General features: G+C 41.4%; 1 protein-coding gene across 9 annotated transcripts in view; it reads right to left on the reverse strand.

Annotated features, from left to right (window-relative positions):
* Positions 1-17595, reverse strand: part of PTPRM (protein tyrosine phosphatase receptor type M) — a 470168-nt gene extending 452573 nt beyond the window's left edge. For all 9 annotated transcript variants that reach the window (XM_065668023.1, XM_065668021.1, XM_065668020.1 and 6 more), the window contains exon 1: positions 17152-17595. In XM_065668023.1, the coding sequence (XP_065524095.1) occupies positions 17152-17224 (73 nt within the window). In that variant the 5' untranslated portion in view covers positions 17225-17595. The remainder of the gene's footprint in view (positions 1-17151) is intronic.
* Positions 17596-18207: the final 612 nt, after the last annotated feature.

The raw sequence follows: 18207 nt of genomic DNA on the forward strand, positions 1-18207 counted from the left end.
CTCTTCTCACCAGCTTTAAAATTCATTTAACATAACAACCACACAGTTATGCTTTTTTCTTCCCCCCCCCCCCCCCCCCCCCCCCGCCATTTTTTTTTTCTTTTTTTCTAATATACAAGTGTTCCCTTCTTTAGGAATAAACACCAAGGCCACAGCTCTCAAACTCCCACAGCGTAAATGCAATATAGGAGAGCATAAGCAAGTCTAAGCAGAAAAGCACTGCAACTAACTGTACCTTGAAAAGCTCTTAGTTTGCAATGCTTTTGTAAAGCTTCATGTCCATTCACAAACTGTCCCTACATTTCATGCAGTGACAGTGGTAGTAATCCCTGGAAAACTTCTAGAACAAATTTCCTAGCTCAAAGCGCAGTTCTCTCCTGAGTCAGTACAGCACTAGCTTCTTCTGTGGCAAAGATGCAACACTTACAAGGTTTTCGTCAGCCCTCCCAGCTCCAACAAACAATACCAATTCCCATGCTGCCATGCACAAGAGCAGAGCCAGGTTTCTCCATCACTCTCTGCTTCTGAAACAGCTTTCTCCAGCTTTCTCCTGTACCTCCCACTGGGAAGTTCTGCCCATGGCAACAGAAGGTTCCTTGTTAACATGTAACATATACCGTAATTAGCAAGAAAAACACAAACAAACAAAAAACCCTCACCACAACTTACTCAAAATCACAAGTATTGTTTCCTGACTTGAATCACTGGTATGCCATTGCCCACTGGATGGGCACAACAGGGTACAGATAATTTGCTTTTTAAGTTGTATAAGCCTCCCTCTTCCCAAATACTTCCCAATCCAAACCAGACAACTGTGCTGCTCCCACAGACAGGTGTAGAAAGGAGGCAGGCATCAAAAGTGGGAAGAAAAGGACATAAAGTAAACTCTTGCTACAGAGCAGCAGTAGGAAGAAGTATGCTTTGCTGCAGTGGACTCTCTGTAAGAACAGATTGTGGAGGGGGCAACTTTTGCCCAGTATAAGACCTCAAAACTTAAGTCCAGGCTCTACCAAGGTGGGTCCATCCTGACCAGTACTAATGACATGAACCAGCTGCAGACTAGCGTGTAAGCCAGATGGGCACATAGTTACTGAGTTCAGGACAAATTTTGTTAAAACTATGACTCCTTGATATGGAAGTGCCCTACCTTTCATGTACTCTCCCAACATTATGAGCCACTTGTGTTTGGGGTTCAAAGGGCGTATTTACTAAAACCAATATTCTTAAATTTAATTTCTCAGTTAATTAAGTAGATAAGGTCATCACACGGAACATAGATGTAGAAACATTCAGTGACACTTATGGTAACCACACTCCCCAGCCACTCCATACCTGTAACTCTTGTAGCACCCTGTTATTTACTGGAAGCAACTTCCCTCCCAGCCTCAGGAAGCTGAAAAATAGCAGCAAAAGCTTCAGTGGAGGTAGTTTTTGCACCTAGTTATCTGATTATCATCAGATGAGGCACTATGTCTGTGCAATGCTTTCTTCAAAGCACCAAAGAGAATGTAAAAATTCAAAATGCTGCTATTTGAAGACATGAAATCCATATTCCATTCTCCAACTACAAGAATATTATAACAATATATTCAAGGATCAAGCATAGAAGTTCTCAAAAAATCAATTAACAGGCCACTTAATTATTGGTTTAAATCAGTAGCTGCAGTTGAAAATTAAGCTGTTACACCCAGTGACACCAGCCCTGAAAGATATAAAGCATGGCAATGCTCTTTTCTGTTGTACTACCTCCAGTACAAGACAGTTGTACTTAATACTGAAGGGAAAGAACACTGACCCTTCTAATTTGCTCTTGCCATTTTCTATGGGAACCTGGCCTCTTGTACAAAAAGAGAACACAAAGAAAACCACCACAGGAAAGCTACCGATGCTCAATCACCACTTCTCATCCTAAGGGGAAAGAAAAAAAACAAAACAAAAAACCAAAAACCTAAACAAAACCCAAACCTCATAAAAATAAATAAAACCAATCAAGGCTAGACTAAGAAAATTACCAAGACTATTTAACAAAGATCAGGGTAGAAGGACACTGTACATTTTTAGGCACAGAGTCTAGAAAAGAAGGAAAAGACAGCAAGTGGGCAGGAACGTGGATACAGAGGGTCTCAGCAACCTACTCTGTCCTTTCCTCCTAACACATACCCGTGTCAGTCAGAAACAACATCTGCCTGGTTAACCTACAAACAACCAGCTTCCTGGATAACATCCACCTTTGCTTTTCCTGACAGAAAGCAAGACCAGGAGCGAGGTGGTGACCTGGTGGATAGGAGGATGACCATGAGCCAGCAGTGTGCTCTTGCGGCCAAGAAGGCAAATGGCATCTTGGGGTGCATTAGAAAGGGAGTGGTTAGTAGGTCAAGAGAGGTTCTCCTCCCCCTCTACTCAGCCTTGGTGAGGCCGCATCTGGAATATTGCGTCCAGTTCTGGGCCCCTCTGTTCAAGAAGGACAGGGAATTGCTGGAAGGAGTCCAGCGCAGAGCCACAAAGATGATTAAGGGAGTGGAACATCTCCCTTATGAGGAGAGGCTGAGGGAGCTGGGTCTCTTTAGCTTGGAGAAGAGGAGACTGAGGGGTGACCTCATCAATGTTTACAAATATGTAAAGGGTAGGTGTCAGGATGATGGAGCTAGGCTTTTTTCAGTGATATCCAGTGATAGGACAAGGGGCAATGGGTGTAAACTGGAGCATAGGAAGTTCCACGTTAACATCAGGAAGAACTTCTTTACTGTAAGAGTGACAGAGCACTGGAACAGGTTGCCCAGGGGGGTTGTGGAGTCTCCTACACTGGAGATATTCAAGGCCCGCCTGGACAAGTTCCTGTGTGATGTACTGTAGGTTACCCTGCTCTTGCAGGGGGGTTGGACTAGATGATCTTTTGAGGTCCCTTCCAACCCTTGGGATTCTGTGATTCTGTGAAATCCCTCCCTGTAAGGGACTTGAGGTCTCAAGGTGGGCACACAGTAACCCACTTGCCTTTCTCAATACATATAGATTGCTTTAATCCCTCCCAGAACATCAGGATAGGCCATTAAGGTTTGTAAGCTTAGTTCTGCCTTTCTAACAAAGTATGAGCCCCAGTGACCTGCATTATTCTCTTCTATGGAAGTGGCAGCTTGATTTGGTCCAATCATTACATTCCTAGCCACACCTCTGACAAAGTATGCTAAAAGCTCTGAAGTTCATCATCCCTGGATCCCAAAATTATTTCATCTGCAAATCTAAGCCAAAGTGAGTTGTGTCTGTTACCAAAAGGTAGATAAGGTAAATTGCGAGTTTCAACATGACTGCCCTCCTGTCAGCAGAAATTTAGTATGTAGTGCTCTTAAGCTTTTGTCTCAAGAGTGGCTGCATCTGAATATGGACTATTTTTCATAAAATGGACAAACAAAAACTCTCTCAAAAACCATTCACCTACCAAAATACTTTAATAAGCATGATAATCAATTTGGGAGCTACACAGAAATACAGGCTTCTACAGACACACCTGAAGACAATTAGTTCTTGGCAATGTCCTGTGGCTGCTTTACTCAACAGTAACATAATAAATATACAGGGTTTAGATTGAGAAAACCAATGCACATGAAACAGAACAATGCAGAAGCCTCTGAATTTTCCTTTCTCAGAACAGACACCGTATTTTTATTAACATAATCTACAAAGTATATTACAAAATGCAATGTAGAAATATAAAAAAGCTCTTTAAAAATACAAGGTGATATATCCTATTATTTTCATTTATTGCCCATGCATTTCAAATAGCATTAATCTACAACAATAAAAAGCAAAGCCATTAAATACATACAGGGCCCTGATAGCTTCAGGTGTAAAATAAGAGTAGCTTCTCACAACAGATTAAAGTACTGTTGTGTATAAAGTGTGTAAATTAAAACTTGATAACTACTGCAACTCTATCTCATGTGCACACAGGAAAATGTATGGAGTAGCTGTGAATATTTTCTCTTAAAGAAAATTAGTTACTATGGGTACAATATTGTTGTATCAAAGGTGCAACAGTTCACAGCCATCTTCCACATCAGCATAAAAATTTATTGCAAGTGATGTCAAAATCCATTAAGTCCCACTTTGTTTATTACCAAGATGCCGCTGGAGGCAATCAGCTCTGTCTCCAACCCGGCTGCATTAGCAGGCTGACTCCAGTGCAAAGTCAGAATGGGGAGCATGAACCACCTCTGAAAATAGTTTCAGTTGACCCAGATAGATTTGCACATAAACAGATGAGGAGTGCTATGAAATCTAGCAGCGCAGGTGAGTGATAAGGGGAGTATCCTCCATCTCTAGGTAGGTAGTGAGCATATTTGGAAATGAGAATCCAACTCCAGTGATCTGTTGAAGTTAAGAGTTTATCTACCTGAACTCTTACAGGAATATACTTCTAACAGACTCATTATCCTGTTATGTAACTGTGGCCATTTTAAAGCTTTCGCAAAAAAGTCCTCCATAGCTGAACCTCCACACACTGTGTATACAGAAGATCAGAGTAAGCCTTCTATATTCCAAATCATGGCCTCACCTCAGCTAACACAGAATCTTAGTCCTCACATGTAACTGAGACCCTGCTTGAAAATCTTCATCTACTCTAAAAGTCACTCTGCTTTCCAAACTTATGATTCTGCCAGTACTGTAGAAGGCAGCAAGAGAAATCAGCTGAAAGTCTCAGAGCTATGCAGCTCTGAAGACGTCAGTGAAACTTGCTCCCATCATTTAAGAAAAGAGACAGAACCCAACTAGGATTCAGCTTCCCAAAGCTCTGTGATCTAATTCTACACAAAAGGCTTAATAAGGTTTAGACTCATAATACAATTAGTAATTTAGCTCACAAATTAGCCTATCTATTAACACTCCAGCAGAGACACCAGCCATATGAGGATTAAGAAGAAATCTGCCCTCAATATGGCGTGAGAACTTGAATCCTTTAATAGACCACTTCAGCTGCTGCACAGAATATATACTGCATTGTACGCAATGATGTGAGCATGGCCTGCATCCTGCTTATATATTGAACTTTCCTCAATAGGAACCACATTAATAATTTGCACAAAGTACAGTGGAAACTTTCAAACTCATTATAAAGCACAATTTTCACTGGTAAAAATATGCACTGATAGCACAGAATACACTATGCATACGCATTCATATGCATTAAAAGCACATAAAAACAAAGGCCAAAACAGCATGGACAGAACATAGGTTAACCCAAGCTGTATTTCCAGAAACTATACATGTAACTACATTTCTATAAAATGCTGATATTAGCGAGTTCATGCTGACTTTTGTTAACACCTGATTCACTTGCAATTATTGGATCAACAGGAACTTTCTGTAATTACTTTCACAGTACACCCAAAAATGGCATTATTCATCTTTAGGTTTTGAGTTTGTGTTTGTGTAAATAGTGCCAGTAGTACTAATTCATTTCAGCTTGGAAAACAAACAAAAAGATCTTCATCAGTTTACTTCACACTCTAGTAAAACCCTTTCACACTCAAATAATATTACAAATAATGTCCATCTGGTCTGAAAGCTAGATCTGGCCAACAGTATCTCATTTTCCACTAGCAGCGCCTGCTGTTCCTATCAAGCATTCGGTGTGAATGTACTCAGTGCAAAGACCTGAGCTTCACTCACTTACTGTACTTACTAATAAAAGCACATGCTTTGCTGCCATGTGTGTTAGCACATGCACAGGATCATTTTGATCTCATCTGTCTCGGGGAAAAAAAAAAAAGACAAAAAAACCCCAACCAACCAAAAAATAAAAAAAAAAACCCAAACAAACCCAAACCACTTTATTACAAATAATACTGAGGCACTGAGGAATTGTACTCCCAAGTATCTGTCACAGCCCCCCTGCCAGAGCCTCTGGGGCTCTCTCAAAATGCACATGTAGCTCTCCAAACCACAGGGGCAACAGCGTGGCCCATGGCACGACAGGATATCCTAATGGGACCTACCATCCTCCAGTCTTCGCTGTCTTCTCAGCTCAGTCACAGATGCCCAAAGGATTGAGGTGGCAGAGGAAGGCACAAACAATTTGCAATTCATGGCATACAGCAATGAGGAACAGACATGAACAGAAAAAAGTAGGGGGAGAGAGCACAGGAAGTGGCAGGTAAGCAGTATGTTCTTAACGGAGGCCTGGTGGTTGCAGCTTTGGTAATTATGTATGTTATTTGCTGTAGGATAGCTGGTACTAAAGTGCAATTGTAGATGGAACTGAGAGTAGGTAAGAACCCTCCCTCTTCTTCTGCACAGAATTCCACAGTACACAGCTCTGGCAGATTACTATAATTGGCCAATTCTTTCTTTTATTGCTAGACCACTGTGTAGAGTCAAAGCACTGAAATCATGTGAATGGGGCTGCTGGTGAATGCCACGTATTTGCTCAATGCCAGCTTCAAGCATACAGATCTCTTTTTTTTTTTTTTTTTCCAGTTCTGCTCCCAAAAGTCCAGAAACACATGCCAGCCAACTCTGGCATACAAGCCAGAATTAATTTTTCACTGCTGCAAGCCTAGAATTCTGCAGCTTGCAAAGACTTTAACATAGCAAGTTTTGGAAAAGTGCAATTTCTCACTTAGAGTGAGTGAGTGGTTCACAAACTGTGGTTTGAAAAACTCCTGTGATCCACCCACTATAAGCATTGATTTGAAGCAAACAAGCTTGTCATATACTACTTTACTGAGGAGATTTACTGCGGTCCAATTCAGGAAGCTACAAGTTTATATTCATTTTGAAATTGAGATCTTCAAAAATATTGACAGTTTTCATTACAAAGTGTTGGAGTTTGTGCTACACATCAGAAACTGACTCAATTTCTGCAATGAATGCAACAGAAGTGACAGGCAAGCAGTAACTTTCAAAATACAAGCTTTCATGCTGCAGCCTAAACTGCAACCCATGTAAGCAAAACCTCCAAAAGAAGTTCCTGACTGATGAGTCCTGCTTTCTATTTCTGTTCATCACTGAATCATAGAAGGTACCTTCCAAATAAAAATTTAGACATCCAAAGATTGTATCTGTTTTCTCTGCAGAAATCAGAGAAATAATTTCAAAAGCAGCAGACAACACATGCACAATTTATGCTCCCTAATTCCCCTCGAAGTAACTTTGGCAATACAGCTAGACCAAACTCATACTGCCTTCATTTGAACTTCTCAGCCTGAACATATGCAATACCTAAGGCTTTACTCCCAATTTGAAAATCACTACCTGTACTTCTAGACTCTAAGTCCACTGTATGACAAAGGAAGGTACAGGTGAATAAGGCTGAAGTGCACTTTGATCAATGGATTTGCCAGTGAATCAACCCACAAGCACAACACTATTTTTGTCTGTGGCTGAAAACAGAACAGAAGTAGCTGAGTAACATTATTCTTAAGGGGCTATTTCCACATCATTTCTTGGCATGGATAATCTGATCCTAGACACTACAACTTTAAGAACATTTTAAGGCTTCTTATGTTCACACCTTTTTGTGGTTGTGTCAAGCTTTTTTACATGGGTAATATTTAACTCCCAATACTCAGGATGCAAAGTACCAGATCCTAGTGGACAAACTGACTTTCTGTCAAGCAATTGTACACGTAAAAACGCTGAAGTTTCTGCAAGACTCATTTGCAAAACTCAAGAAAACCCCAATCCATGTCTGCTGTTGCTGAATGACTGCTGCAGAAGCCAGGCCTTTACTTGTCTTGGTCTCCTGAGCCCTAGGCAGTTTCAATGCATATTCAGTCTAACGGGTGTGCGCTAGTCTCAAACACTCTTAGACAAATAAGTCAAACCCCAGTGTTTTCCAAACCTCTGAATGAAAATGCTAGGCTAATTCACATAAATTCCTTACTAGCCTAGATTTATGTAGGCAATTCTAAGAGCAATTCTTAAAGTAAAAATAAATAAAACACACCTCATGGGCTTCACATGTGCTCTTCAATCCACGTGCTTTGCTGTCACTATAAACAGAGGGTAGTAATGTTGGGCAATATACAAGCTTCCACTTCCAATTTTCAACCTCTAACATTTTAACTAAATATTAACTTTAATTGTGTTTTGGTTTTGTTGGTTTCTCGTGACTCTCACAGACCTAACCAAAAGGTTGCCTTCATACTTAGAAAGTTGCTTGCAAAGGTTTTCTTCCAAGCTAGGACCTAGTCAAGTTGATATCTTTCAGACACAGTAAAGAGGGCATCAACTGCAGTGTCTTAAAATTATCACTGGGACAACAATTTACCTTACATAACTGAGAAATTACTTCAGTAACAGCTGTCTTTGCAGAAGTTAAAAGAAAAACAGCTAAAGTGGTGTGTTATGTAAAGTGCTTATGTTAAAGTGTTGAATGCAGCGCTTTGTAAAATAATCTTCATCTACTCTGCAGAATTCAGAAAAGGTAACATTAAAGGAAAAAATGCTATAGCAATTCTCAGTCATTAACAAAAGAACTACCCCACCGAGAACTATGGTTCCTGAAAATGCCCACAATTGTCTCTATCTCCTAAACATGTGACATTATTTAAGCACATTGCTAAGGTGTGAGGGAAAACTGAAGTTACAGGTGGTGACAAATGGCTGCTCTAGATTTTCTCTAAATACACTGAGGGATTGGAACTGCCACCTTCCCTTTTCTTTTAATATGAAAGTTTAGCAGATTTCTCAACCATGTGGAAAAAAAAAAAATAATTAAAACAACCTTACCGATCAAAACTAAACAAAAATCCACAGAAAGAACAGAAAAGCTTGGCTATGAAAATCCTCACCCATAACACAAATGCCAGAGCACAGACTTAAATCCTGGTCTCCCACACCTCTGTAGGAGTTCTGATCGCTAAGCAACTGACTATTACAACTGGAGTTAAAATATATATCTGCCTTTTTCATTCTGTGCGCCGGTGATATGATTCATGTTAGGCTATGTCAACCCAATGTGCAACCAGAAAAACCACCAGGCTCAGAAAGTTCCACTGAGAGAAAATAATTTCCTGGTTAAGATTATATGACACATCTTTAAACAATTAAGTAAGAGATCTTCCACTATCAAAATAGTAACTACTTCCCAAAATTGTAGTCGTCAGAACTCTGTTGATCCTGAATTATACTGGTTGACATAAACATCACAGTAATTACAACAGATTATATATAGCCCCATACAGATATGCAGTGTTAACCTTGAAACAAATATATTTCCTCACAAGTTTCTACCAACCCTGTGAGCATACTCTGAACAGGCTGTACAGTTCTTAGGAATCACTGGACTTCTCACAGCAATTTTATTTACTGGAAGGATGGAAGAGGAAATAGGTAATAATGGAATTTTTATTTTCAAAGAAAAATAAAACAAATAAATATACAAATCACATAAGAAGAAAGAGCAACTGTAAAAACAAAATACAGAGAAAACAGTTACATCTGCTCTGGGGCCTAACACAGTTCATTGAGATAGCAATTGACTTTCATGTTTGTTTCCAACTTTTACCTGAACTCTTTGTTAAAACAGTAAAAAGCCATGAACCTGAGAACATAAGAAGTGAGACAAACAAGAGTTTCTGTGTAGGCAGAGGACAACATGAACTCCTTTAGGAAGATCATAGCTTCTTCTTGAGATATACAATCTGGTAATATCCCTTTTTCAAACCTGGAGATCCTTATTCTCTACAGAAACTATGTAAACTTGGTAACCAAAACTTTAAAATGTGCATGTAGATGACAATTTTTTGATCATAAATTATTGTTACAGCTATGAAAGAATTACTAAGCATCAGCTCCCAAAATAAGGAATTGTTTGACCTTAGAGGGAGAAGAAAAAGAAAAGGAAAAAATACCAAACCAACCCAAAACCACAAAACCAAAGTAACTCCCCGGCAACCACCACTGCTGCAAGTACACCATCAAAAAATGCAAAAGTCTGCTAAAGGGTAACAATTCATCAACTTTTTCAGACGCAGACATACAAACTAGTGCATAGATTACAAGCATGTGTACAAGTACCGAAATGCACGTTATGGATGGAAATTATTTACTCAGGCTAGCCTATATTCACTAGAAAAGTAAATGTGAAAAGCCCCTCTATTCATTTACCTATACAACTCCATTATGAAAACCCCAAGACAGTAGAGGTCTACTATATGTTCACCTGAAAGTGCACAGAAACTGCTGTAATATCTTCAATCTTACGTTACAATCTTCCAGCACAACTAAACAGTTCTGTTACCTAATCAGCCTACCTTTACCCACTACAGAATTAAAACAAAAGGCCGCAGGCAAAAGTATTCTATCCAGTATATTACTTTCAAAAATAGAATCTAAACAGTATTTGGTTTTAGAGTTAAGGACAAAAGTGGCAATATGATTCAAGGTAATAAAGCATGATCTTTCTGAAAACTTCCCCAAAATAATTGTGCCATAAACCTCAAAGAGCAAAACAAACTCCAAACAACCCTGCTCTTATACAGCCATAAGATGCTCTATTTCCTTTTCCTAGAAGATGAAGAGCTAAAGTGATGAAAGAGGCAATTAGCTGTTATTCCAGAGCAAAACCACATTTCTCGTGATTAACAGAACAGTGCTGTATGAGATATTTATAAAAGCTGAACACTGAAGATTAAAAAAAAGGGGGGGGGGGGGGGGGGGGTGTTGTGGCTAGGGAAGAGCCAAGCCAACCTAAACCCTACTGTAACCAAAACTTATTGCAGATTACACATTGGGGGGGGGGGGGGGGCGAACAAATACACTCATAAGCAAAATGTTGGTTTTATACCATTCCACAGAAAAAAATTAAAGACTCATTAACATTATTACAGCTAATCATATGTGTAAAGATAATCAACTGCTGTTATGTAACACTGCCAGAAGACATGTTCAAGCCTTGAATATATTAAAGACAAACATGTTCAAAACTAAGATGACAAAAATAAGACGTGAATAATTACAAATGAATTTCTGTTTTCCAGATGTAATTTAGCTACCTTTAGGACTTCAGATTTTTCCTAGAACGTCTTCTCTTTCAGCAAGTTTCATCTCTTACGCTCTTCCAGAAAATACTTTCCTTCCCACCTTTCCCCCTCAGACACCCTAATTCTCAACCAGTTTCAGTACGCCTTCCTGCCAATGCTGCTGTGGTTTTGCCTGAACAAATGTGGTCACTATATTGTTTCCTACCCTCGCTCCTCAGGTGGCAAAGGGTCTCTGTGGAGTCAGACACTTCTGACTGAGACACTTCTTTCCTATTATCTGGAGCTACTGAACATAAGTATGTGTTAGAGGCATAAATACACCTTTATTTTTACTATGATTAAACTCAGAAACTACTATTATTACATTCAATCACCGTAATTTATGACTAAATGTCTTTCCTTCATTTTTTAAGAGTATGTGGGGACTTACCCTCTGTACCTTCTTGTAACCCTAATGGAAGTTACATGGCTTAAAAACCAACACACCACCTTCCAACAGCAGAACAGAACTCCACTGACATCAACATCATTTCTGAAAAGAATTCTTTTGCATGAAAGAGAAAGCTTGGTAGGTTGTGAGAAGAGATACATACACAACACTTAAGTTTTTCCTTCAGACAAGGATCAATCAAGATGGTTAAGATATACCCTTATTAGATCTCTATAACAATAAAGCTTGCATTTAAAACCACTGGGAAACTACTGACAATTTCTTTGTAATTTCATGCATTTTACTGTGTACTTTTATTATATTATTCATTCATCCTTCTGTCGTATGCTAACAATGATACCGAAAGTAGCCTTTTTACAAGTAATTAACAATTCATTTGTATTATAATCAAACTGGTGCAAACAAGCCACCAATGGACTAAAACTCTCTAGCTCAAAAAATCCATCAAATATTTTCACACCTACCCAGCTCCAGATATACCTACATTCTCATAAAGCCCAGTTTACAGCCCTTCCTCTTTCTGTGCTTCAGAAAGTGGATTTAGAGATGCAGCTACACCTAGTGATCAGCAGCAGATCACAGCAGGCAAAACTCAGACACTACAAAAAACAGAAAGGAGTATTTATTCACTCAACTATGTTCACATAAAGTGACAATAAAATTTCTTATACTTCTCCTCCTTCCCTCTCTCTCCCCCTTTCCTCCCCCTCCAAATATACAACCATATGCTCCAAACTGGTTTGGGTTTTTTAAAATGCTTATTAATACATTGATAACATTACACATTGAAACAGAAATACAGATCTAGAAGTTATCAGCAATATCAAACAAAATAAACAGGACTCTCAATTTTTCCTAAAGAAACTGAGCTAATAACTCAGCTGCATTCACATACCAACAAAGAATTTGTTTCCTGGAAAATCTTCATAACTACTTTATACAACAGTTGTAAATGTGAGCTGAAAGGTTGATAAATGCATGTCATTTTCTGGGGAAACATCTTTAAAACTTAGTGATGTAGCTACCTCACGTAAGTTTTTGACAGTGATACTAATGAGCTTTAAACACAAGAGAGATCCCTCTCAAACAGCATTTCCTTCAGCACAGAGTTGCAACATGTGAAATGCAGGATCAGCTCACAGGTCCTGACCCCAGAACATCACTGGACTTTGCTCTGTCAAGTCTACACCTATTATCTTCCTCTAGCTGAATCTAATGATGCGAACTGAACTGACTGTCTCAGCAATAATGTGTAAAACTGACCTGGCCACTGGCAACGAGGTTGTTTGACACATTTGCTGACCATTTCAGTGCATGAATACGCACACATGAAAACTAAACATCTCCACATTTCTTCAGGTCAGACTCAAATGACATTAGTTAGATGGAGTTCAGAAGCTTACTCGCTCTATCCTAACATGTTCTGTGATTTGCCTGAGGATTTGCTCTCTCTAGCTGTCTATCTAGCAACTCCTTAGAGCACTAAATACATTATTTTTTTCGTAAATTATATGCTCCTATATTGTTTCAGGACACTGTGATTCATTTTCTTTGCAGATTCTGACAAACTTTACATCGAGAGACCAAATAAACATCACAGGATTTTTTCCTCTCCCTGTGTTGTTACATCCTTATATTTTGTATGATTTATTTTTTAATTTCTGATGAGGATTAATCACTAACTTTTGCAACCAGAACAAGACCCGAATAGCTAAATAATAAATAAACCCAATCCACATACCCACTACAGTTTCTTTTTTGACAAACTGTGCCACTTCCAAAGCCCAGACCCATTCTTTTCCTGAAACATTCTAAAGTACATCCCAGTTTATAGAGAAAAAAAACAGTTCCTCTGTTTCTGTCAAAGGCTGGATTTATTTATTTATTCTTTTTTTTTTTTTTTAAGGCAAAATTCAGAAGCAAACTCTTCAACATGCTTCTATTAATTTGCTGGACTACTTTAAAGATGAATACCTTTAGGTGTAAAACACAAATCAAGTAATTCACCTATTCACATAACAGCTGTAACAGCAGTAGCAAAAACCTCTGACAGAGGGAAGTTTGGTTTAAGAATCTTCCCCCACAACTCTCACCATTTAGCAAGGCCAAGTCCACACTATGAACTTCAACTGGAAGAGTTTTCTTGGTGAGCTAGCTCTGTCAGCCACTAATAAAGCTGCATTTTCAGTAGTATATGTTACTTCCCTTAGGAAGTGCAGGAATACAGACTTGATGGATGGGTAGAGAGGAAGGAAAGCAGGTGGAATAAGCAATGCAAGCGACAGCAGAACTTGTTAAAATGAGATATAACCACACTTGGAGCTATTTGCTGCTAGAGTGATCAGAATATCTATTCAGGACTTCCAAACAGAGATCCTAAACAATCTGAGAAATCTCTTTAACCATGGTCAATTATAAGAGAAACTTTTTATTTTCTATACGTTGCTCCAATTGCCAAAAGTTTCATTTCAGCTGGGATAGGAGCTATAAAGACTTAACCTATATTCTTTCTTTTCATCTTCCCTCTCTGCAATCACTAAGCATCAACTTCATCACAATAAGTTTCAACTTCAGCACATCAAACTTCTTCCTTACTTCTGTTTTTGGAAAAATGCAATTCTTGTTTGAGAGCGCCCATACCCAGAAATGAAACAGATTAATATAAGGCACAACACCCATCCAGAATGCAAGTTTTTGTATTTTTAATCCATAAAATAGCTTGAGGACTATTGTTCTCTATGTAAGGCCTTTACTAGTCACTATGAAATGTAATTTCCAATTTTGTACAGCACTTTTCCTCCTATTGTTCTAATAATTGCCACTAGTCCTGGTGCAAAGTTCATTATGAATGTCCTCTGACAAGCACTTTTAGTCAGTCAGTCCACCCATCCAGATCTCTCTCTCAATAGCCCTCCCTTGGTCAGACTCAGGTCACAAGCAAGAAGCGCCAATTTCAGTATTCAGCTGTGTGCAAATTTGCATCTATCTGCACACAATACCTAATAAAAACCACCATTTCCAAGTTCTATTACACATCTCCTTGCCTTCGATTTCAGCTCCCCATTTTGCTATTTGACATAGATTTCCTCATTCAGACCTTTTATTTTATACAAGGCCCGACATCTAGGCTTACAGTGCCCCTTCTAACTTCCCACATCTCTGTGTTTGACCTAAATCTCTTACAGGAGTAGATTGCTTTCCCTAGCCTGAATAATCTAGCAAGAAGATGGAAGAAGAAACACAGTGGAGTCAGGTGGCATTACATATAAGAAGAATGCCATGTTTCAGGAACTTTTGTAATATTAGCATTTAGTCTTTGCATGGGACCACTTAATAATATATTTATGTTAAAATTATAAACAAAAGCAGCTAAACCAGGTGTGCTATGGTTTCTCAGAAAAAAAAAAAAAAGCTAAAACAACCACATAAAAACCCCCACCCAAACCTACTCTCGCAGAAAGACCCCAGCTACTTTTAAGATAAGCAGCATTGTCCATTTAAGATACTGTTTTCAGTAACATCTCATTAATTCAAATTCTTGAGACCATTTGCTTCTTGAACTGATGAATCCATAATTTTAAATTCTTTAGTTAAGGACTCAGAGAAGATCTCATTGTTATTAACTGTTAAGCTGCTTTCAAAAGATTACTCGAAAGCTTCCAGGCCTTAAAAAGCCAAGATCTGATCTTTCAGTAAGATTATTTTCTAAATAAGAAACTTAAATGAAACAATAGCCGAATGCAAAGTTAGAACCAAGCTCTGTGAAACAAATCAGTCATTTTAGAAAAGGGTAAAAATAAAAATGGAAGTAGAAATGCCAGAGATTATTTAGCTCACCACTGCTATTCTTTGTTTAGAACAAGTATCAAACTAGTTTTGTTTCTTTTTCCTTTGTTTTTAAACTTTTTATACATTAGTCATATAACCCATCTGCAACAAGGGATAGCTATTACAAAAGACAGTTACCCAACTCAAGGACGGATTTTTCTGTAATTTAATTTCTATGACACTGATACATCAAGCTTTTAACAAAAGCAACAGCAATTTTTTCCCCCCAAGCAAAAATAACTCCCAGGCACACACTTCAAATGGTAAAGTACAAAAACGGAAATTTCATCAGTTTTGTTCTGACCTTAGTATAGTATCAGCATGTCGCATACACAAGTCATTTAAATATCCAGAAGAATTGCCCCCGCTTATCTTTAAACAAGAAGTAAAGGCAGTTCATACAGGTCAGCAATGACTTATGGATTTATCTTCATAAAGCAAGAGCTTTCACTGAAGTCTGGACACATGACTTACAATATTAATGAGTTATAGGGCTAACATACATGAGTTCAGTTCCATAATTCACTACAGAGCATAGTTTCTTCCTAACATGACTGTTTGGAAAAGATTTCATCATTGTTATATATCACCACGGTACAAAACATTTTCCTGCTCAGGGATCTTCTGTCTCATCTGCAGTAAAAATGCTGGAGAAAAATTACGGGAAATGCAGCTACGTATACAAAAGGTCCCTGGAACGTAACATAAACCCAGAAATGTTTATTTTTTAAAGCAAGTTTTGAAACAGACCACCAATTCCTAGCCATGACACTTGATGTAGCTACAGTGTTGCATAGAAGCAACATATAATATACAAAACATAAACTGTTCTGCAGCGCGAACAGGGACAGTCAAACGTAGTGCTTCCCACCACCAGATCAAAGCACACTTCGCATGAACCGAAGACCAGATGTCTTCAATTTAACGTGCTTTTCAGTTGCACTAACTTCATGTTAGGAACAAAACAAACAAACAAAATCTGAAGTTACTCTTCGCAGTGAAGGACACAGAACTATTTCACAATCCCAGTTTCTGTCTAAAATTATGGGTTTCTTCAACACATAAATAGGGCAGAGGTGCAGGCAGAGGACTCGAGACCAAGATAACCATCTGCAGGTCTAGAACTTCAGGGACCAGATAAAACGCTGTCGATGGAGCACTTTGCCGGGCTCCTCGCTGGATGTGAATCCTGACACCCCGCAGACGCGGGCAGCTTCTACCCTGCCCTCAGACGCGACGATCCCGGGGGGCTGCAGAACACGAGGGGCCAAGGCTTTACCTCCGGCTCTGCGACGTTCCACAGCCGTAACTGGGGGCAGCGCGAAAGGCGGGGAGCTCCGCGAGAGAGCGCTGGGAGGCCGCCGGGGTCGGGTGGGCGGTGGAGCACCCGCCGGGCAGCACCCCAAGTTCCCGTTCCCCCGCCGTCAGCCCCGCGGCTGGGCGGCGGCTCACCTCGCCCCTCCGCCGCCCGAGCCGGGACACCGGGAAACTTTCGGGAAGTCGGCGGCCGGGGTGAGCCCGAGTCCCGCCCGTTCCTCTCCAGCCCTGCCCTCGAGCTGCCCGAGCCCCGCCGGCCTCTCTCCTGCCCTCCTTAGCGCCCTTCCCCTTAGCCCGCAGGGGCATCCCGGCACCACCGCCGCCTCCTCCGGGCACTTTTTCCCCCCGCTATGTACGCAGCGGTTCCGAAGTGTCAGCCCCGGCACGAGACAGAGAAGGGAAATTAAAAAAAAAAAAAAAAAAAAAAAAAAACCAGATAAAAAGCAAATAAAAGAAAACCCCAAAGCAAAACCCAGCCAGCTCCGAAAGCGCTGCGCTTCCCCCCTCGCACCTCTGCTGCCCCCGCCCGCGGCAGCGCTACCGAGCTCCGGGGCAAGCGAGACGGCTTCTTACCTGTGAACGTCTGCGCTCCCGCCGCCAGTAAAAGTCCGGCCAAAGTAACCAGGCAAGTTCCAACTTTCCCCATATTTCCACCCCTTCCTGCTCGGGATCCAGCAAAGTGCCAAAGTGTTTGCCAAAGTAGGAGGCGCCCCTCTCGCCCCCCTCCAGGCAGCGGTGCAGGCGGGGAGGGGGCAGCCGGACTCCCCCACTAGGTACCCCGCGGGCTGTATTCCCCTCCTCGCCCTCTCTTCGCTTTTAAGGGCAGGGAAGAGGAGTGCGAGGGGCCGGAGGCTGCCCGCTTTCCTCCGACCGCGCCGCTGCCCTCACCCCAGGGGCCGCTCGCCTGCCCCGGTGCCCGGTGGGGGGGCACCGTTAATCCCGGAGTCTCCTCGCCCGGCGCCGCCGTTAGTCCCGGTTTAGCTCGGCTCCCTGACTGACTCGCGGTCCCCCCCGGCAGGCAGGCAGGCTAAAGGGAGCGCGGGAAGTCACGCCCAGCCGCCGGCTCCGCCGCTCTCTCCCGCTAGAGGGCGAGGCTCGCAGCGGCGGGGCGCCGCGGGCGGGATGGCGGTTACGGCCGGCGCGGCCGTCGCCTGTGGAGGCGAAGTGCCCAAACCTCCCTCCCGCCCCTTTCGCTGCCCCGAGAGTGGCTTTGTTTGCAGAGGAGGCGGCTTCATGCCTGGCAGGACGAGGTCGAAAGTTCCTGGGTAGCGGAGGAGAGAAGAACCGGGGGGGAGGAGGAGGAAGAGGGAGGAATAACAATAACGAAATAAAACCTCAACCCAGCGACTCGGTAACTTTGCCGCGGGCCGGCCTCGGCGAGAGCCGGAGGCGTTGAAGTTGGGGCCGCCGTGTCTACCTGTCCCGGCCCTGAAGGAACGGCTACCCCTGCCGCGGGGCAGCGGCCCCGCTCTCCCCGCCCCACCGCTCTGGCGCTGTGCCGGGGCAACGGGACAAGGGGAGGATGGATCAGTGAGAGATGGGGAACGAGCTGGCTCCTCGTAACCGTTTTGTTTTTACAGGCTGCCTGGAGTCTGTCGGGAGAACTAGTTCGAGGCCACTACTCAGCCT

The sequence above is a fragment of the Lathamus discolor genome, chromosome 2, assembly GCF_037157495.1.
Source record: "Lathamus discolor isolate bLatDis1 chromosome 2, bLatDis1.hap1, whole genome shotgun sequence".
Lineage (NCBI taxonomy): Eukaryota > Metazoa > Chordata > Aves > Psittaciformes > Psittacidae > Lathamus > Lathamus discolor.